Source organism: Cibotium barometz, chromosome 42, assembly GCF_041138505.1.
Source record: "Cibotium barometz isolate CiBa-2024 chromosome 42, ASM4113850v1, whole genome shotgun sequence".
Lineage (NCBI taxonomy): Eukaryota > Viridiplantae > Streptophyta > Polypodiopsida > Cyatheales > Cibotiaceae > Cibotium > Cibotium barometz.
The window spans coordinates 4400972-4424178 of NC_141087.1; the positions used below are offsets into that span (position 1 = coordinate 4400972).

General features: G+C 44.3%; 1 protein-coding gene across 1 annotated transcript; it reads right to left on the minus strand.

Moving 5' to 3' along the window:
* Window positions 1–606: 606 nt before the first annotated feature.
* On the minus strand, window positions 607–22073 carry LOC147614083 (Low temperature viability protein). The gene is made up of 5 exons (XM_086780623.1): window positions 21486–22073; window positions 20350–20718; window positions 19465–20151; window positions 866–999; window positions 607–676 (listed from the first exon to the last, which is right to left on the minus strand). Exons 1-4 carry the CDS (start codon window positions 21957–21959, stop codon window positions 868–870), a joined length of 1662 nt encoding a protein of 553 aa, XP_086636749.1. The 5' UTR covers window positions 21960–22073; the 3' UTR covers window positions 607–676; window positions 866–867.
* Window positions 22074–23207: the final 1134 nt, after the last annotated feature.

Here is a 23207-nt window from a genome sequence, read left to right on the forward strand (position 1 = left end):
AATAGATGTTATGTGGTGTCATGTTTGTTCAAATGTGATGGGACAGAATAGTTGCATACATCACTACTATTTCGCTTTATCCTTGTTGACTCGACAAGGGCACACCTATGGGAGTAGTCCTGTTCATTCCCTACCCACCAGTGTTCAAGCTACCGAATTGAAATAAAATCCATGTACTTGTGCAGAGGCCATCCCTAAGGTAGGGACATTTTTGCAGCTCAATACATCGTTTGAACAGTGTGTATTGATAAAATGAAAATAACCAAAGATAAGATTGCATTAAGGTGGCGTGACTCCTTGAGAATCACCTGCTGAGAATTAAAAAATGAGACCCTGCAAGAAACGTCATAATGTAGAATGATAAGAAAACTATGACACCTGCATTATATACAAACAATGCGAACCCCAAAAAGCACCATGATTAAGAAACCACATGATATTGTATTATTTTACCATAAAAGTATGCAGATGCTAGCAGCAAATATAACCATGATGTGCTGCATTTCACACTTTTGCCATAAACACTGTATGCAAACTGCCCCCCTCTAAGAACCATATCCACAGAAGCTAGGCAATTAGAGGGATCATCAATCAGACCAATCCAGCAGACTCAAAAAGTTGGCATTAAATTAAACGTTCCCCAACCAGATCAATCCAGCAGACCTCCGTAGGTATACTAAAACAAAAACAACCTGACTGTGTTAGATTGACCTTTCCTAAACCACACTAAATTCTCTCTCCCTCCGTCCATTATCACCTCCTTCCTAACTGAATATACTGATGTAACTAACTTGTTCAGACTAGAATGAAGCAGATATGTCTTGAAAAAAGATATTGCTGTAAAGAATATGGTTTGACATCAAACCATTATGACAAATGGACAGTCCCTGGCCCTGTAGAAGCAGCAATATGTTGTGCATGTTGTGACTCATCCTTGTACAGAAGTTTCATCTCCTTCTTCGCTACCCTCGCGGTTCTTTTCTCTTCTTTCACAGCTGCCTGAAAAAAATTGGAAATACACTGAATGTGGAAGATGCATGGAGCGCCATCTTGCAACCATTAAAACACAACAAAACAGCTTGCAACTTTCTGTACTTTGCAGACATTTACTTAGATTTTACTTAAATGCAGAAATGTTTTTAATCAAGCCAGCCTGAATCAACTTGTGAGGTAACATTATTTTCAGAATTGCATGAGCAGTGCAAATATTTCAACTTGGGTTCTAAACTGGAGGAAGCTCAGAGGGTATGGTGCAATATATATACGTGGGTAGCCAAGTCCTCATATTCACCTGCTTTCCTCAGGGTTGGACTTCACAAAGCCTTTCCCTGTAGACAAAGTGCTAGCCTGGAGTGCAGGGCTGTGATTTGATGTCTTCATTCTCAGCCACATCATGTACTTGAATTTCAGTTGTATTACTACCTATGGAAAACCCTAGCACTTAGGCACAAGTTTTCTACAGCTCTGCTCTAGAGATGTATGCACACGTCAGAAGACTCAAGCACACATGATCACTGCTGTGTTACCCTGCTGAATGATGTAAGAATGAGATGATTTTTGGATGGGACTGAAGGGCTACTTGCCTTTAGGCCGACCGACCAGCACCCCCACCCCCCCCCCCTCAGTATATATAGCCTTGCCTCATCATTCACTATGGCGTACCACTTCATTGATCATATCCGGTACCACACCATCTGTTGCTGCTGCCGCCTCTGCCAGGCTCTACATCACATAGCTTCATCACCCTTGCCTGTCGGGACGCCACATCAGCATTTTCTGGTCTGGCCACACATCGGGACAGCAGCCCACTCTCTACTACAGGCCACACCATGGGACAGCAGCCCTCTCTACTACTTTCAGCGTTTACATCGGCACTGACATCAGTGCTTATTCTTCAGCATTTTACATCAGCCTATCATCATTGCTTACATCTGAGCTGACATCATCGTTTATCTTCAGCCTGTCATCAGCACATACATCTGGGCTGACATTAGCGTTTATCTTCAACCTTACATCAGGCTTACATCAGGGCTCACATCAGCATATCATCTGCGTTTTCTCCACAGCTCATGGGACAGCAGCCCCCTCTGCAATACATAGAGCATATCAGCGTTTTTGCCTCAGCTCTCACCATCGAGACAGCAGCCCACTCTCCGCTACATCATACCATCGAGACAGCAGCCCACTCTTTGCTTAGCTTCATCATCGACATCACATCAGGTACGCAGCACCCGTGTCACTAGAGCTTGCACCACTCGGGACGGCAGCCCTCTCTGCTCCTTTCCACATCAAGTACGCCGCACCGTGTCACCAGAGCTTGCGCCACTCAGCACGGGAGCCCTCTCTGCTCCTTACCACTTCAAGTACGCAGCACCCATGTCACCAGCACCACTCAGGATGGCAACTCTCTCTGCTCCTCACCACCCTTCAGGTACGCAACACCCTTGTCATCAGAGCCTGCACCCTTCAGGTCTTGCAACACCCTTGTCATAAGAACTTGCACCACCACCACCACCACCACTCGGGACGGCAACCCTCTCTGCTCTTCATCTGGCACCTCAGGTACAGTAGCACCCTTGTCATCAAAGCCTGCATCACCTCATTTTTCGCTGCCATTACCACCTCGGAGTGCTTCTACATCTACCGACGCGAGCCTTCGACAGCGACCACTTCTCAGAGTGCTTTGCCTCACATCGACACGAGCCTTGTGCTTCAGCTCCGACATCATCTCTACTTCTGCATTGGTCTTTCTACTCAGAGTCACCTCACATCAGAGGGCTCTTGTACATATTTGCACTCACCATTAAATATAGACTCACTAACATATTTCATGTTGTGTTGTTTTGCTCTGATCTCTCGTACATCTGGTCCTTTCGTCCTTTTGCCCTCACATGGTATCAAAGCTATAGTGCGCAAAGGGATTGAAGACCTCAAGAGCACACAGCATGGATCGTCTACCCGCACTCCCGGAGAGCATAAACAGCTCAAACCAAGAGGTTAGTCTACCATAACCTAGCCTACAATTGGATAAACAAGATGTGTCACTCACCTCGTTGTTTGCTGATTGCTTGTGCTCGGATTCTCATAGGAGAGCTTGCTGCCGCGCGCAGCCACACTCCAAGCACCACTCCAATGCCGCCTACCACACTCCAATGGAAGCTCGACCCTCCTCTCACTCAATCACACACTCACTCTCTCACACACATGCAAGCAAGCACACAAGAGCTCGAACATGCAAGAGGCAAGCAAGAAAGCAACATCATAAGAGTACAGAGAAGAAGAGCACTCTCTTGAATTAGCATAAAAGAATGAATGGTGACTATACACAATGACCCTTATCTTGGTCCATAGCCTTCACACCTTGGACGGCCATACTTCAAAAATAGGTCCATGGCTATCTATGGCTACCTAGGCTTATGCAAACACTTAATCTAAGAATACACTCATCTTCACCACCTTTGCCATCACAATCGCCCTCTCTAACTTTATTAAATTTTGTTTCCAGACGGGGATACATTCCTTCTACCAGTGTGTCAATGTGGGACCCTAGCATCCATCATCTTCTCTCATTGTAAAGCTTTTATAGCTTTATTAACATGATTAAGACTTAATTAATAAACATAAGACAAATGCTGCAAGAAAGATTGAGTTGTTTACATTGAGACAGGGACCTTTCTTAAATAGAGACCGAAAGGGTACAAGTGAAGAGACACATCCCTGGGAAGGGGTGTGGCTCTTGAGTCAACGGTTATGTCCTTTGGACTTAGGGGTGTGTCTTTTAATGAATAGACATGTCCTTTGATAGTGACCCATGCGTAAGGGTGTGACCCTTCACAGGTGTTCTTTCAGTTAATAAGGGATTAAAAAGTAATTAAGGAGAGATTAAGAGAGTTAGTCACAATCGTGACATTCCCTCCCACTTAAAATAAGACTCCGACTAAGAAGAGATGGTTGTCTTTGAAAGAATTCCCGAAGAAGTTCTGGATATTCCTGTAAGTCTTCATCACTTTGTCGGAATCATCAACATCTCTCCATTTAACTAAAAATTCTGTAGTGAGTTTATGTCGTGTTTCTTTCTGTCTGACATCAAGAATTATCTCTGGAATTAAGAGTATGTGTTCATCTTCGATTTCTGGAACATAATCCAAATGATCTAAAACTGAAAAATCACCGTCCACAAACTTCTTGAGCCAAGAAATGTGGAAAGTTGGATGAATTCTACCCCAAGAAGGTGGTAACTCCAACTTATAACTGAGAGATGAGTTCTTCTTAATAATACGAAAGGGTCCATAATATCTTGGGCGAAGCTTTGGGAAAACTGATTTCACTCCCTTGTATCGATGAGGGGCAATATATAATAATACCAAGTCTCCTTTGTGAAATTCAATGTGACGACGACGCTTATTAGCTGTGCGTTGATATTGCTCTTGGACGCTGATCATCTTATTCTTAATCTGTAATAGAATATCTTGCATTTCTTGAATGAGGTGGTTTGCTAAAGCCACTTTATGTTGAAGAACAAAGTTGGCAGGAATAAGGAGAGTATGGCCATAAGCTGCTCTGATACCACTGTAAAGCTTTTATAGCTTTATTAACATGATTAAGAATTAATTAATAAACATAAGACAAATGCTACAAGAAAGATTGAGTTGTTTGCATTGAGACAGGGGCCTTTCTTAAATAGAGGCCGAAAGGGTCCAAGTGAAGAGACACATCCCTGGAAAGGGGTGTGGCTCTTGAGTCAACGGTTATATCCTTTGGACTTAGGGGTGTGTCTTTTAATGAATAGACATGTCCTTTGATAGTGACCCATGTGTAAGGGTGTGACCCTTCACAGGTGTCCTTTCAGTTAATAAGAGATTAAGGAGTAATTAAGGAGAGATTAAGAGAGTTAGTCACAATCGTGACACTCATGGTCCCCTTTTTGGACTGAGAGGGGGGGTGTGAAAACAATATTTTTCCCAATCCTAAAAAGAGATTTTTCTCAATATTTTTTTATTTGGGGTTTTTTGTCTTGGCTACTGGCCTACAGCCTTTAGGCTGACCGACCAGCACCCCCCCCCCTCAGTATATATAGCCTCGCCTCATCATTCACTACGGCGTACCACTTCACTGATCATATCCGGTACCACACCATCTGTTGCTGCTGCTGCCTCTGCCGGGCTCTACATCACATAGCTTCATCACCCTTGCCTGTCAGGACGGCACATCAGCGTTTTCTGGTCTGCCACACATTGGGACAGCAGCCCACTCTCTACTACAGGCTACACCATGGGACATCAGCCCTCTCTACTACTTTCAGCGTTTACATCAGCACTGACATCAATGCTTATTCTTCAGCGTTTTACATCAGGCTTACATCAAGCTCACATCAGCGTTTACATCAGCCTATCAGCATCGCTTACATCTGGGCTGATGTCAGCGTTTATCTTCAGCCTGTCATCAGCCCTTACATCTGGGCTGACATCAGCGTTTATCTTCAACCTTACATCAGCGCTTACATCAAGGCTCACATCAGTACTTACATTAGCATATCATCTGCGTTTTCTCCACAGCTCATGGGACAACAACCCCCTCTGCTATACATAGATCATATCAGCGTTTTTGCCTCAGCTCTCACCATCGGGACAGCAGCCCACTCTCCGCTACACCATACCATCGAGACGGCTGCCCACTCTCTGCTTAGCTTCATCATCGACATCACATCAGGTACGCAACACCCGTGTCACCAAAGCTTGCACCACTCAGGACAGCAGCCCTCTCTGCTCCTTTCCACATCAAGTACGTAGCACCCGTGTCACCAGAGCTTGCACCACTCGGAACGGCAGCCCTCTTTGCTCCTTACCACTTCAGGTACGCAGCACCCGTGTCACCAGAGCTTGCACCACTTGGAACGGCAGCCCTCTCTGCTCCTTACCACTTCAGGTACGCAGCACCCGTGTCACCAGAGGCTGCACCACTTGGGATGGCAGCCCTCTCTGCTCCTCACCACCCTTTAGGGACGCAGCACCCTTGTCATCAGAGCTCGTCATCAGAGCCTACACCCTTCTACACTGGTGTACATATTTGCACTCACCATTATATATAGACTCACTCACATATTTCATGTTGTGTTGTTTTGCTCTGATCTCTCGTACATCTAGTCCTTTCGTCTTTTTGCCCTCACATCTTGCTTATCCGAAACCTCTTACAAAGATGGACCAACATAACACTTCAACCATAAGATGTGAAAGACTGTTGGGTTCAAAGAAAAGCTAAAGTTCAACAAAAATACACAAAAAACAGCAAGAACATAGAGTAGGGAGCAATAAAGAGATTGAAAGTGTGGACATACTACAATGAAGTGATAAGATGTGTACAACCACAAGTAAACTAAGGACAAACCCGAAATGTAAAAGTATAGGTGTCCAGACACACCAAATATTCAAGGGGGGGAAAAACCTCTATAATGTGTACACGGAAAAAAGTGCCCTTGGTAAGCCCCCATTCACATGGTCACTACCTGTCTCACCAGCTTGGACATTTCCCAGTATGAAAGGAGTCTTGTGGACTCCAGGATGTCTAAATATTTGGAAAGTACAAGCTTTGGGAATGGGGGATTATCCTAGAATACAAAGGACCACACTCCTAAAATTTAGGAGAGTTGCTATTTTTGGCCCGACTCCGATGGAAATTCTGTTCGCGTCATTACATCTGGAATTGAGCAGATACCAAGAGTTGGCAAAGTGCATATGACAGAATGTCTACCAGTTGGGATATTTTTAGAGATAAAACCCATCTCTTAGATTGGGACATGTGACAAGAAAGTGGACCAAAGTGAGACAAGTGGCCTGACACTTGTTAGAAAGTGGATCAAAGTGAGACAAGTGGCCTCACACTTGTCACTTCAACTATTGTGTGACTCTCCACTTGTCATTGTAGCCTTCTCTTGCCATTTTAGCTTATGGGAGGTCCAAATCTATAAATTGGAGCCCTCTCTCTTCATTAAGGGAGGCTCTCTTGCTGCACACTAGCCTCTACCACCTTTACAAGCTGCCCTAAGGATGGCTACTCTCTTTCTCTCTCTTGAAGGCTGCCCATGAAGAATACCGACTGTTGGGGATTGTTTTGGAGGCTTCCATCGCGAAGAAATACTGAAGGCAAGGGTATTTAATCATTTATTATGATTTCTAGTCATAGTACTTGTTGTACCAACCTTTGTACCTACTGTACCAACCATTGTACTGGCTGTACCAATCCTTGTACTTGTACTTATTGTACCACCCATTGTACCGATTGTACCAGCTTTTGTACTTGCTGTACCAGCCACTGTACCTATTGTACTAGTCACTGTACATACTGTACCAACATTTATACTTGCTGTACTTGCTGTACCAACCACCGTACCTACTGTACCAACCATTGTACCTGCTATACTAGCCACTGTACCGGCTGTACCAACCATTGTACTTGCTGTACCAACTAAATGGAGAGTTGTACTTACTGTACTAGCTCTATTGCATGAAGACCCGTGGTTTTTGGGAAAGAATCAGTATCCACACGGAGGTATATGGATTATATTGTTGGCTCAGCATTTCTACAGCATATGTTCCGGCTTGGTAGCCTCGTGTTGGATTGTGTTATGGCATTTGTATATGGATAATCCGGCATCTCCCGTGGGGAGAGTAAGGCTCTCAAAGCTTGTACATGATATTATTCTCCTTGGGTAATAAAATACTCCAAGGGGGGGGTCGGCTCATTCCGGCCTCTATGCGGTGTCATACGTGCAAGCTCCACTTTCAACATTTGTAAGTCTTTTAATATGCATTGATGGTATCAACAAGTGTGTCAAAGGCCCTAGTCCCCCGGTACCCGCCGCGAGTTGCCTGGACATTTCCCAATATGAAAAGAGTCTTGTGGACTCCAGGATGTCTAAATATTTGGGAAGTACAAGCTTTGGGAATGGGGTATTATCCTAGAATACAAAGGACCACACTCCTAAAATTTAGGAGAGTTGCTATTTTTGGCCTGACTCCGATGGAAATTCTGTTCTCGTCATTACATCTGGAATTGAGCAGATACCAAGAGTTGGCAAAAGTGCCTATGACAGAATGTCTACCAGTTGGGATATTTTTAGAGATAAAGTTTATGGAAGGACCCATCTCTTAGATTGCGACATGTGGCAAGAAAGTGGACCAAAGTGAGACAAGTGGCTTGACACTTGTTAGAAAGTGGATCAAAGTGAGACAAATGGCCTCACACTTGTCACTTCAACTATTGTGTGGCTCTCCACTTATCATTGTAGCCTTCTCTTGCCATTTTAGCTTATGGGAGGCCCAAATCTATAAATTGGAGTCCTCTCTCTTCATTAAGGGAGGCTCTCTTGCTGCAAACTAGCCTCCACCACCGTTACAGGCTGCCCTAAGGAATCAGGATGGCTACTCTCTTTCTCTCTCTCTTGAAGGCTGCCCATGAAGAATACCGACTGTTGGGGACTGTTTTGGAGGCTTCCTGTCAAATCCCCACGGATCTCCTCGTGACCGTTCCTGGTACGAGACTCGAATCCTGCAAACAAACGAACAAACAAACAACAAGGGGGTTTATGGGCGAATGTGGCAAAGCACACAAAGCTGGCCAACCCTTAGTTAGCTGATTTGCTGGAGATACGGATCGTTACATTTATGATCAGCTACTGTTTCCGTAGGTGGAGGAAAGCAAACCCTGTGCAGCTCGTCAATCAGCCTGCCTAGCTCCAAGCTTCCCCAAGCCTCGAAACTAGTCTTGTGTGCGTGTAGCACACGGTGGATACACACTGTGCACATGACATACTCCCCTTCCTCTAAGAGCTCACTCCTGAGCTCACTAAAAAGCCAGGGTAATCTCTCTGAAGAGTAGTCAATGTCTCCCATGTAGCGTCCTCCTCAACATGATCCTTCCACTTGATCTTGTATTCCGTGATAAGCATATTACGCAATCTTCTTTCACGAAATCCAAGAATCTTTTCACGTTCGTGCGGAACAAATGTCATGTCCTCGACAGCTATGATTTCTTGAGGAGTAACTAACTGATCTGTTTCACTCAGTACTTCCTTAAGTCTAAGGTCATGAAATACAGGATGAACTTTCACATGAGAAGGCAAATCCAATTCATATGCAACTGAGCAAATCCGTCGTGTAATACGAAATGGTCCACAGTATCTAGGGGATAATTTCGAAGATCGACCTGTCCGTAAAGTCTCGGAATCTTTCGGAACTCGCAAATACACCATTGTTTCTTCAGAGAACTCTCTGGGTGAACGATGTCTATTAGAATAAAACTTGTCTCGGTCTTGAGCACTTCTAATAAATTCCTTCGCAACTTGTAACATTTCTTGCATATCTTGCAAAAAAATACGTGCTGCATCATGCTGAAGTCCTGAGAATCCTACTGTAACAGGTGATCTAGGTTGAAAACCATACATAAGCATTAAAGGACTAAAACCTGTACTCGTATGCTTAGTACTGTTATATACAAATTCTAACATAGGAAGATAATCCTCCCATGAACTCTGTCTTTTGGATACATATGCTCGAAGCCAAAATCTAATTTGCTCTTTCAGTCTGGCCATCAGATTGAGGATGATCAGAGGAACTCAAATTCAAAGTTGTTTCCAACTTCTCAAAAACAAGTTTCCAAAAGTCACTCGTAAACTTAGAGTCCCTATCACTGACTATGTCCTGCGGTAACCCGTACAATCTAAACAATTGCTCGATAAACTGTCGTGCTAATTGCGTAGCTGTAATAGTCTTCCGGGTCGGTAAAAATCTAGTCATTTTTGTCAAGCGATCTACCACAACCCAAATAGAATCGTGGCCTTGATGTGTTCTTGGCAATCCGATAATAAAATCCATGGAAATACTTTCCCATTTATTACCTGGGATTTGCAAAGGATGCAACAACAACCCAGCCTGTCTAAAGCGTTAGCTTCATTTGCCTGACAAATTTGACACTTGAGAACATAATCTTCTACATACCCTTTCATCTTTGGCCAATAAAAAGTGTGTTCACTAACGATAGTGTCTTGTGTACCCCAAGGTGTCTAGCAAAAGGAGCGTCGTGACACTCCTTAAGAATCTTGGACTTAATGTCCGAGATCTGTGGTACACAAATTTTGTCATTATGGAATAGTAAACCATTCCGAATCATCCACTGGCCTCCTGCAGCCTGAATGGTAGACTGCTCAGTCATTGAGTCTTGGTCAATCAATGAGCTCCCGTCCTGGATCTTCCGCCAAAATGGACCAAAATAACTATCAGTCCTGCAAAGCCCTCTCAATGACTGAAATAAGTCAGTAGAAATCTCGGTGAACGACAAAGTATTCACCTCTCGAATTCGACTAAGCGCATCTGCAATACTATTCATGGACCCTTTCCGATAACGGATCTCAAAATCAAAATCTTGCATTAACTCCGCCCAACGAGCTTTCCTTCCTCTCAAATCATCCGCATCACACACATACTTGATTGACTGATGATCAGTCAATACCACAAACTTGGAGCCATATAAATAATGTCTCCAAACCTTGAGAGTATGAATCACAGCATAAAGCTTCTTCTCAAGGGTTGGCCATTGAGTGTCGTCTAGCTTTTTACTTTCAAAAGCAATCGGTCTACCATCTTGAAATAAAGCAGCCCCGATAGCATAGTCACTGGCATCAGTTTCAAGAACATAAGGCCGACTAGGATCAGGCAATGCTAAGATAGGTGATTCCTTGACTTTATCTTTCAAAAGTCTAAAGGCCATATCCAAATCGTTATTCCAAGTGATAGGTTGATTTGACTTACGTCCACGACCTTTCAATAAGTCGGTCTCGATAGTGTGAGCTGAGAGTACTCCCGTACAGATTTCCGAAGAAAAACAACAAAACCGAGAAAAGAACGAAGTTGTTTCACTGTTCGTGGTATAGGCCAGTCCAGAACCTTCTGAACTCGGTCATAGTCAATGCTCAATTCATCTCGAGTGATCTTGTGTCCCAAGTAAATGATGTCGGTCATAAAGAACTTTACTTAACTTAGCATATAGTCGATTCTATCTTAAAATAGATAAGACAATCGTGAGGTGTCTAACATGATCCTCATGAGTACGACTATATATCAAAATATCATCCAGGAACACCACCACAAATTTCCCCAAATGTTCACGAAAAAGATCGTTCATCGTTTGCTGAAAAGTGACTGGAGCATTGGTTAACCCAAAAGGTAATACAAGAAACTCGTAATGGCCATACCTAGTCCGAAAGGCGGTTCTTTCGACATGCCTTTCATGAATACGTATCTGGTGATAGCCAGTACGTAAATCTATCTTCGTGAAATATTTCGCTCCTGCTAACCGGTCAATCAGGTCATCTGATCTAGGGAGAGAATAATGGTTCTTAATGGTCAACTTGTTCAATCTCTTGTAATCTTTACACATTCTCCAGGTATTATCCTTCTTTCTCCTAAGTAACACAGGTGCACCCCAAGGTGATTTACTTGGACGAATCTGGCCCATCCTCAAATAATCTTCGAGTTGTTTAGCCAACTCATCTTCCTCAGCTTGGCTCATTCTGTAAGGTGGAATACTGATAGGATGGGCACCAGGGATCAAGTCAATACGATGATCTACTGCCCGTTCAGGTGGTAAACCCGATGGCAGTTCCTTAGGAAATACATCTTGAAACAAATCAAGTATCTTCTGTAATTCTTTGCTTTCAAACACACTTAATTCATTTACATCCAAGGAAGGGATGAGAAAGCAAAAAAGTGGAATCAATACACAATGGAAAGCAGTATACAAAGAAGAATCCATTATATTTCCAAAATCAATTGTATTTACAAGAGATCCCTGAGAGGGATGAATACAATTACCTAAAATACTATACTGCGTGTCCTTATGCTGAAAAGAAAAAATATGACTAGACCAATCTATCTGGACTTCAAGAGTCTTAAACCACTCAATCCCTAATAACAAGTCTACATTTTGATGCATTACATAGCATTCCAGAGTGTCTTTGTAGTCCTGAATCTGGATTGGAAGCATCTCCACCTTTCGATCCCATACTTGCCTTCCCGCAGGTAGGCGTACCTCATAGGTATGATCGCTCGGTGTCATACCAAGACTCAATTTCTGCACAAGTTTGTAGTTAACAAAGTTGTGTGAGCTACCAGGGTCTAGAAGAATGTGAATCTTATAGCCATTCACTTCTTCATAAACTCGGAGAAGATCATGTAAGCCAAACACTTTAGAATTGAACAGACAATCAGAACAAGTACTAGGGCGAGAAAGTACAGTAATTGACGTACCTGTCAAAGACAACTGGTTAGCTGCCTTTGGCTTGGGTCCTGCGTTTGTCTTGACACCCTTTTGCTTTGGGCACTCGTTACGCATTTGTCCTTTTTCTTCACAGATAAAACAACGTCCTTCCTTCTTGAGCTTTAAAGTCCTAAGGAGTCGTTTCTTCGTCGCTGGTGTCGAACTTGAATTCTTCGAAGGTTGGTCCGAAGACTTGCCTTCAGTCATGTTAGCCATGGGTGCGGAGAACTTTCTTTTATGCTTGTTCCCCTGCTCGGTAACGGGTTTCGACTTGGAAGAGACCATTGTATCATCATAGATACGAGCCGAATGAATGGCCTCGTCCAATGTTTTACATTTGTTATTTTCAACCTGTAAACGGTATGAGTCTGGTAAACCAGCTACGAGGAACCCCAAAAGAGTAGTGGGATCCATCTTTGTAGCTTTCATCTACAAGTCCCTAAACTTCTGGAGGTAGATCTCATACGTGAGGTGCTGCGAGATCATGGTCAAAGCTAAAAACCGGGCAACATCATAATCATTCTCTTTCTTGAGGAATTCTTTCTTGAAGACGTCTTCGAATTGTACCCAAGTCGTTGGCTTAGGGTTGAGTTCCTTCCACCAAAGCAAAGCTTTGCCGAACAGGAAACCTGCTGCTAACTAGATCTTCTTTCCATCATCGTACGGATGAAACTAAAAGTGAACTTGCCACTTATGTAGCCAAGTGTCCACGATCTCCTTGGTGCGCTGCTTTTGCTCGCCCCCGAACGGTTCCGGAGTAATGTTGGGGTCCAAGCAGAGGCCAAGGTATCCATACCCGATAAAGTAGAGAGAGTAGTGGTCAATAGAGCAATGGAGTTCTGCAAAGCTTGCATCTGGGCTGCGATTTGTGCCTGACGTTCCGACGAAAAAGCTTCGAGAGCTACTTTGAACTCTTGGACATTTGATTTTGACACAAAATCGTCAAAAAGATCGGCATCGGTACCTTCCGTAGCCGGCAAGCCTTCGCGTTCCACAAGGGGCTCCAACTCTGATTCTGGAGTCGACATCGTGAAGAGGACACGTGGAGAGAAAATTCGATCTTTGCACAAAGAAAGTGCAAGGAAACTTGAGAGCTTGAGAGCTTGAAAACTGGAGAGATGTGTGGCAAGAAGCCCACTTAAGGGATTTATAAAGCCTGCCCCAAAAGCTTCTTGAGCTTTTGCTTTTGTGTTTATATATATATATATATATATATATATATATATATATATATATATATATATATATATATATATATATATATATATATATAAGTTCTGTTTTCTTAAAAAAAAGAAAAAAAACACATTGAACCTTAGAGACCCTCAACTTTTGTATAAAAAAAAAGTTTAATAAAAACCAAAAAAACAAAACGCCCATTAAGGAACGCAGATTTTACATCCATTTGATACACGGGCCACCTCTGAGAAGAAGCAAGGGCAAGAACGGTCCGAATCGTGGAAATCCGCGCTGTCAGTGCAAAGGTATCCTCGTAGTCGATGCCTGGCCGCTGAGCATAACCTTTAGCCACAAGCCTGGCTTTGTGTTTGTCCACCGACCCATCAAACGCGTATTTGGTCTTAAAGACCCATTTGACACCAATGACTGACCGCTTCGACGGCCTCGGTACCAACTCCCAAGTGTTGTTCTTCTCGATGGCATCAAGTTCCACCTGCATGGCTTTCCTCCAAGTATCCTGTGAAAGGGCTTCCTTTACGGAAGTGGGCTCTTTATCCCGCATGATACGAGACATCAAAGCATAGTTCACCTGAAGAACCTCCACTGTGTTGCTTTTATCTCGGACTCGATGTGATCTTCGAGGGCCGTCCTCTGTGGTCCACTCGGAGGGTAGCCCGTGACACCTGACTCCCGAAGGGTGTCTAACAACCACCTAGGTACTCGAACAGATCGTGGAGCCTCCTGTGGTCGCGGGGGCTCTACTCCAGCTGCGGACTCAACCTCCTGTGATGACTAAGGTGGATCAACTGGAATGATAGACTGGGAATCATCATCAGACTCCTCTAGATCTCCAAGAAGTGGCGGCTCCTCGACAGTGGATGCTGGAACATGCTCGTCAAAGACCACATCCCGGCTGACAACAATCTCATTCCTATCTGGATCATACAACCTGTATCCCTTGGAAAGAGAGTTATAAGCATGCTTGCCCCCCTTGCCGTCGGAAATAATCTCCATCCGGCCCTCACTATGTATCGGAATAGTGGAGTTATCGCCAATAAAGATGCGACCTGACTGCCGTTTCAAATCCAGAAAGAAGTCACGGGATGGAGTCATGTGCCTGGAAGCACCACTATCGAGAATCCATTCCCGTATATCCTTCGCGGCGGTGAAGCCAACTGCCTCCTCGCTCAAAGATGATGAAGTATCGGAGTCCACCATCTCTAAGTGCACAAATGCCGGAGTCTTTGCAACTGAGGCTGAGGAATCAACACTCTTCCCTGTCCGCTTAGGGCACTTCCTCCAGTAGTGGCCTTTCTCGCCACAATCATTACAAGATCTTTCGGCCTTCAGCTTCTCTCGTTCTGAATCAGGCTTCTTCTCAGAAGACTTCTCCGGTGAAGCCTTCCCTTTGCCCTTGTTGTTATTCCGGCCTTTCGACCGTTGGCCAGTTAAGGCCTCCGAACCTCCGCTGTGAGGAGGGTTCGTAAAACGTTCCTCCTCATCCAAGACCATTGGCACAAGCTCCTCCCAAGTAATGGTGCTGAGCCTGCCACTCGTAATCAACGAGGAATAGAAAGCAGAATACTGACCAAGCAAGTGGGACAGCAAAGTGATGGCCATGTCTTCAGATGATATCTCTTTCCCAGCTTGTAGGACTTCCTGCTGAAGGGCCTGCAGCTTGTTAATGTGTTCCCGCATCGTCGGGGACTTTGCAGGGTTCATATCCCGCATCTGCACTTCCAAGGAGATCCGGTTCATGGGTGATATCCTGTTATACAAAGAAGCCAAGTGCTCCCATATGCCTCTCGCCAGCGTCATGTGCTTCACATGATTGATCACTTGTGGTGTGCAATTGAGGAAAATAAACGACCGGACCCTAGCGTTGACACGATCCCACGTGTGTGCCTATGCCTCTCGGTCCTTCCTCGTCGATAGTAACTCCCCTTCCTCAGCTTCCGGCCGTGGAACCCCGATGATGATAAAATCAGCAAGGTCATATGACTCCAGCACCGACTCCATCATGACCTTCCAGATGCCCTAATTGGACCCGTCCAGCTGCCGATCCACTGGGAACATGGGGAGAGTCGGAATCTTCACGTGCTTCTCAGCCATCTCTAGTAAATCTGCCATCGCGGAGAGTAACCTGAAAGGGTGGGTGGGTGGGGAAAAAAAAATCTGTAAACCTGCAAGTGGCTGTCCAGCCCCTTAGCCCGCCTTCCTCTTGCACCTTCTCTTCCCGTACAGCCCAAAACAGTCCACCAATCAGCAGCCTAACGCTCCCCCTCTTGCTCAAAAAAACTCCCAAGATCTATCTCGAGCCTAGGGCTCTCATACCATGTCACAATATGCAGCGGAAATGATAACCAAACTTGGGTAGACAAGAGCAAGTAGACTGCAGAAAATAAACAGCACAAGAAACACAGAGAGATAGGTGTGTAAACTCTTCTCTATACACAAGATCCCGAGAAAACTGAATGAGGAAGTGGTGGGGGCAAGGGGCCTATTTATACGCCCCTGGGAGAGTAGTCGGCCAGCACTGTACAAGTCCACGACTGCATAAATACAGTCGGCCAGCAGAAAAAGGCCCACGACTGTGTGAATGCAGTCGGCCAGCAATCCAGAGACCTACGCATCATCTGTATGCAGTCAGCCAGCAGCAGCAGGACTGCTGTTGGGACAATCGGCCAGCTCTGGAGTGCTCCTGCCATCCTCTGGCAACCCTCCCCACCACTAGGAAAAATGGAAAAAATTAGGGAAAAATACGGGGAGTGTGGAAAAATGATAAAACACCTTATACAGGGTGGGCACACCCACAACAGAGGCCCTGGTGTATAAATATAGACAAGAGATGACTTCTAACAGCTGTGGCCATGTTTAAGTGTTTTAATATGCATTGATGGTATCAACAAGTGTGTCAAAGGCCCTAGTCTCCCTGGTACCCACCGCGAGTTACATCCTCACCAGCCTGGACATTTCCCAGTATGAAAGGAGTCTTCTCGACTCTAGGATGTCTAAATATTTGGAAAGTACAAGCTTTGGGAATGGGGGATTATCCTAGAATACAAAGGACCACACTCCTAAAATTTAGGAGAGTTGCTATTTTTGGCCCGACTCCGATGGAAATTCTGTTCGCGTCATTACATATGGAATTGAGCAGATACCAAGAGTTGGCAAAGTGCTTATGACAGAATGTCTACCAGTTGGGATATTTTTAGAGAGAAAGTTTATGGAAGGACCCATCTCTTAGATTGGGACCTGTGTGACAAGAAAGTGGACCAAAGTGAGACAAGTGGCCTGACACTTGTTAGAAAGTGGATCAAAGTGAGACAAGTGGCCTCACACTTGTCACTTCAGCTATTGTGTGGCTCTTCACTTGTCATTGTAGCCTTCTCTTGCCATTTTAGCTTATGGGAGGCCCAAATCTATAAATTGGAGCCCTCTCTCTTCATTAAGGGAGGCTCTCTTGCTGCACACTAGCCTCTACCACCGTTACAAGCTGCCCTAAGGATGGCTACTCTCTTTCTCTCTCTCTTGAAGGCTGCCCATGAAGAAAACCGGCTGTTGGGGACTCTTTTGGAGGCTTCCATCGCGAAGAAATACTGAAGGCAAGGGTATTTAATCATTTATTATGATTTCTAGTCATTGTACTTGTTGTACCAACCTTTGTACCTGTTGTACCAGCCGTTGTATTAGCTGTATCAGTCCTTGTACTTGTTGTACTTGCTGTATCATCCATTGTACTGGCTGTACCAGATTCTATACTTGCTATACCAACCACTGTACTTACTGTACTAATCATTGTACATGTTGTACCAACATTTATACTTGTTGTGCCTACTGTACCAACCATCGTACCGACTGTACCAACCACTGTACCTGCTATACCGACTGAATGGAGAGTTGTACTTGCTGTACCAGCTCTATTGCATGAAGACCCGTGGTTTTTGGGGAAGAATCAATACCTGCACGGAGGTATATGGATTATATTGTTGGCTCGGCATTTCTATAGCCTATGTTCCGGCTTGGTAGCCTCGTGTTGGGCTGTGTTATGGCATTTGTATATGGATAATCCGGCATCTCCCGTGGGGAGAGTAAGGCCCTCAAAGCTTGTACATGATATTATTCTCCTTGGGTAATAAAATACTCCAAGGGGGGGGTCGGCCCATTCCGGCCTCTATGCGGTGTCACACGTACAAGCTCCACTTTCAGCATTTGTAGATGTTTTGTCCAGCTTTTATGTTTCATGCAACGTGATGATGGATATATGTTAAGGCTATGGCCATGTTTAAATGTTTTAATATGCATTGATGGTATCAACAAGTGTGTCAAAGACCCTAGTCCCCCGGGCACCCGCCGCGAGTTACACTACCACATATGTATAATCCTACAAATCCCCCTTGTAGTGATAGTGTGAACATGTCTAGGATAGCAAACCACTCTCCAAATGGGAGTAAGCCTAAAGCTTTGTCCATGGATAGTGTCCCAGAAGTGACTAGCAAAGAGGACATTAACAACAAATTCTTATTAATCCCACAGGCATAAAGTACATCTCGCTGTCAAAATGCAAGGCGGAAGACTAACGCACGTAGGAGACGCATCACCATCGAGCACCACGAACACCCCCAATGGGCACTGTAGCATCCCTCCACCGGGCTCCCATCTCCCGGTGAGCTGCCTCCCAAAACACCGGCCGGAGGAGATGATTATGACAAGGTGCCACTCTAGCCTATATATGGCTCTTCAACTTCCCATGCTTCCACTTCTGGGATAATCCAAGGCACCTTCTAGCCATAGATCACACACTCGAAATCGCCAACCTTCCAACACCCTCCCTCGATTCGAGCTCTGCACGCCACCGAGGCGCGAGGGGGTCGCCCAGGACCACACACGCTTAGGCTCTGATACCATGTCAGAATGCGCAGCAGAAGACTAACGCACATAGGAGATGCATCACCATCGAGCACCACAAACACCCCCAACGAGCACTGCAACATCCCTCCACCCGGCTCCCATTTCCCGGTGAGCTGCCTCTCAAAACACCGGCCGGAGGAGATGATTATGACAAGGTGCCACTCTAGCCTATATATGGCTCTTCAACTTCCCATGCTTCCACTTATGGGATAATCCAAGGCACCTTCTAGCCATAGATCACACACTCGAAATCACCAACCTTCCAACACTCGTCGCAAGCATAAATCCTGTGCCATCAGTTGTGAGTACACTCACCAATGCCTTTCACAAGATAAGAATGATTATTTGCACATGAGACCACCTTACCTTTTGGGGCAGCCCCTAAAGTATGACACGTGTTTCATACATTTACGAAACGTTTCGTACCATACAAAATGCGTTTCATAGCTAATATGCTTTGTAGATGTTAATAAATTCTCTCTCTGTCTCTCTCTCTCTCTCTCAGAGGACATTACAAGCATTCCGAGACAGAGACACCTCGGGGGAGACCCTCCATTGTCACCTACAACATTTCAATTTCAGTTCTAGTTTGACACATTTCAGTTTCATTATGCTTTCCAATGAGGCTCCCGAGCACATCGACTTATGTATTCATGTATGTTCGACATGTGTCTCATGGACCCGTTATGGTCCTTCGAAGACAATAATGAAATTTCATTTCATTTCATTTCTCTTTCTCATACTCCACTAGCATATATTGAATCTTAGTGCTCTTACATTAAACTCATTGACTTTCATACTTGTTCCCACTAATCCCAAGGAGATGGATTCACATGAACAAACCTCTAGCTTTAGACTTAAGTACTTGCATGGCTTTAATCAGGACTCAAAGCTAGATTGATTCTTAGTCTGAAATCAAAGATCTTTATGAGCTCTCTTGCCATTAAATAGTTCACATTCCCTTTGTTTATTTTAACATTGAAAACTGTGGAATTAACAGAAAATTCAAACACACTAGAGCAAGAAGAAATTATAAGATCATTAAGGACATTGAGATGTTCTCACCTTTCGAGCCTTTCTTTCCTCCCTGGTCTCCCCTGCCCTCCGCCTACCTGCACACGATTTCGTTTCTTGGACACCCATAGAGTTCTGGTCGTGATTGAACGCTTTCTTCTTTTCAGCTCTATTTAAATGACTTTTCTCTGGGAGATAATCAATAGGCAGCTGTTGCTTTCCTCTGAGACGAATTACAGACTCGTTTGCTTCGGTCATTCTAGCTTCTCCCCTTGATATGCCCTTACTTGGCTCCTTTGGTGAAAAGTAAATCTTGCCTGGGTGATTATCGAGGTTAGAGAAAGTGGTCACTATAGTTTCACAGTCCCACCGGCCTTCATCTTCATCAGTGTCACCTGCTACTATAAATTCCTTTACTTCTTCTGATGAATCACTTTGATAGAACATAGTGTCTACTATCAAGCAGGTCTTGTTGACTGTGTTCATTGAGCCCTCCTTTTCCTTGTCATTATTCTCTGTTCTCTCTATATGCCCAAATCCTTGGCTCTTGAACTTGCCCCCGTCATTATTGTGTTCAATCTCTGCTGGAGTCTGATACTTGTCTTGAACAAGAGAGCTTTTAATTAAAAAGTCTGACATCACATTGTTGAACTTGGATATGTGAGCAGGCCCTCGTGCTGAGGGATCATCATAATCAAGCTCGCCAATTTCATCGTCCTCATACTCTCGCAAAGCTAGCTGAATGCCAAAAACAGATAAAACAATTTATAATAAAGTAAGCTAGCAACAGTGTCAGCTTGAGTTCAGCTGTGCAACACCTCGTTGAAAAGGAAATCACAGCTATACACAAGCACAAGAACCCCCCTCAACCTTCCCACATGTTCCTTGAAATCAAATTTTCACTTCATGAAGAATGCAAAAGTTAAAAGTAAATACCAGCTCAAACTGCTCATCAAGGAAGCATGAAGGCCTTTCATAATCATCGTCGTCATCACCTTCAGATTCTTCGCTCACATCCAAACTCTCATTCCTAACATTTGGAGGTTTCAAAGCACTATGATCAGATTCACTTTCCCTAACTGTAAGATTTTCTCCACCCTTGTTTGCCATGGCAATAAAGTCATCCTCAAGCTCATCAGCAGAAACAAGTAAATGATCATCTTCTTCCAGCAAAGCAGCCACATCAGAATCTACAACTTTTGCTGCAGGACCCCGTATTCTGGATGTACTTCCACTGACAAGCAAGGCATCATTGTCACTATCCTCCACTGACGAAAATGCATGAACTTTCGATGCATCATAGGCCTGGTTACAGCCACTATCACAGTAAGTTAAAGCACAAAACCAGCCATGTCAGCAAGGCTAGTACCTTCACAAAAACTAACTCTCAAACACCAAAGTTAACTTAAATGGCAGCACAAAAGGTATTGTGAAGTTGTCAACAATGAAACCAATAATTGTCTAGGCCTACACAAGCGTGGAGTGTGACGCTGGGTAAACCCAGTCATGCTACTTGTTTGAGTATGATATAAGGCCTACTGTGACATGTATTCTAAAGAAGAGCAGCTTCTGACAAATGGGGATGGTTGCAGGTTTTGATCATTCCCTGGACTGCTTTTGCAGCTTCGCTGCTTTCCATATTTCAAAATTTATGGTGTCTCCATGATGTAACTTGTGTGACACTCGCAATGGGCAAGATCACATAATTTGCAATCTACTAAATTTGTCCTTCCAAGGCTTGTGCATTCTAAATGCTGAGTAGACAAGCTTTGCGTTAAATCATACTAGTCGTAATTTAAGTCACTGACTTAAACTTGTATGGTAGTACAGACAGCCCAGAGCATAAAACCAGGAATATGTACAGCATGCCAACAGATCAGAATTTTAATATGCATTTCAAAGTGGGGCAACATTTTACAACAAACTTGAAGCTTTTTAGTTTTGTAGTCTGCTTGAAATGCCAATATGGAGCTGTATACTTCTTAGACACGTTGCACACACACATACACTACTAGAGCATGATGCATAAGAGGATACTTGATTGCTATAGCTGTGTGAGTGGAAGCACCCACCTTCACATCTGGGCGTAGAAGATCGAGGCGAAGGTTGTTGTTGGGAACAAAAGAGCCGGTGCGCCCGGATGGTCCGACCTCTCTCAGGTGCTGCAGGTAGTTGTAACCATCATCGGGGAAGCCCAGCTCCACAAGTTCGCGCCGGACATGCTCGGAAATGCCAGAGCTGCGGTCAGCGGAATGGACGCCACTGCCCGCACTCCTGCCCCTGTGGCTGCTCGTAATGAGCCGACGGGGCGGCCGTCCGCCATGGCCAGCTGCTTCCTCCTCCTCTTCTTCTTCTTCTCCTTCTTCTGCATCGTCAAAAATGGAACTCTCACAGTCGTCATCGAAGCCCGGGACATGGGCATCGCCTCCATCCACCCGCATAAAAACCCTGTCTGAACCATCCCCGAAACCTGCAGTAGAAGAATCCTTGAACACAAGTCGGAAGGTCGCGGATTTCTTCTTGTCGATGAACTTCTTCTTCCCCATCGCGGTTGAACGCTAGACCCAACAGAGCAAACTAGGTTCTAAACAGAACAGACTCGGACTAGGTTCTATACAGACACGGGCCTACTTTTTCCATCTCTACAGCAAATACTTGGAAGATGCCACATCATCCATCTTTTGCATATGGGATTTTGGCAAAAGACACATTGTAAATTTACAACGAGGGGTCTGTGAAAGGATATTGTGCAAAAATTAGGAAAAATCATTCGATGAATGTTCAAACAAGATCTAAATTCAAACTTGAAGTCAAATTTTGCTTCGATAAATCAAGGCGAGAAAGGTGCAATTCTTCACAACGCACTGATAAAAGAGATTGAATAAACCTTATTGTAACCATATTTGGACCAGACGGGGCAATTTTTCCCTCTTTAGGAGATTTTTTCCTTCATGCTAGTATACACCCATCTTAGGGTATACATCTTGCTCCCTTGAGCTTCTCCATTGTGTGTGTGTGTGTGTGTGTGTGTGTGAGCATGCACTCCTGCAACCCTATTTCCAACATTTGGTATCACAGCATACGCTCCTTACCCCTATTGCTACTGTTGTCTACCTACCCTTCACCTCGAATCACCTGTCTTCTTGAATCTTCTTGAATCGGATCAAGGAGCCCTTCTGGGAGAAGAAAGAGGACCTAAAAGTGTGCACTACTATGGATTGTAATTTTTCAGTCAAATTTTCATTCCGGGTGTGTTTTGGGGGGCCGTTCGTGCGGTTTTCAGTTTTCTACATACATCTTCAGGGATCGAATTTGCACTGTTCTTCATTAGATTCTAGAGTAGTACTGTCAGATCTACTGCAGATAGGTTGCAGATATGTGTGACAGCATCATTAGACACTCACCACACCATATCTTGTCTACGAGCTACACTTCAGCAACAACGATCTCTACATCTTATGAGAAATCCCTACTCACTTTACTCTATATTTCTTTCACACCTTGCAAGTCTCCATTATTAGTGGCCTTATTTAGTAGCCACCTTGGTTGCATCAAGGATCACTTAACACTTACAGGTTGTATGATTACATGCTTAGGTATTATAAAAAATGGCAGACAGTGATCTATTTTGAATGTTATCCCCACTGAGGATAAGCTTGACGAGACCAACTACCCATTATGGTCCTATATGATGTGGCATGTATTAGTAGCTATGGAATGTTATGGTTGGTACTAAGAAACGTCCTAGCTCCTCTGATGAACATGATCTATAGACATGGACTCAGTTTCACATG

Bases quoted from the DNA above. Each gene is read 5' to 3' on its own strand.
- LOC147614083 (XM_086780623.1), bottom strand. From the start codon at position 21,959: ATGGGGAAGAAGAAGTTCATCGACAAGAAGAAATCCGCGACCTTCCGA. The intron at 20,152-20,349 runs GTATTTACTTTT...TTTGGCATTCAG, and splicing joins TTGATGAGCAGTTTGAGCTG to CTAGCTTTGCGAGAGTATGA. The intron at 1,000-19,464 runs GTGAGAACATCT...AATTTTTTTCAG, and splicing joins AGGAAAGAAAGGCTCGAAAG to GCAGCTGTGAAAGAAGAGAA.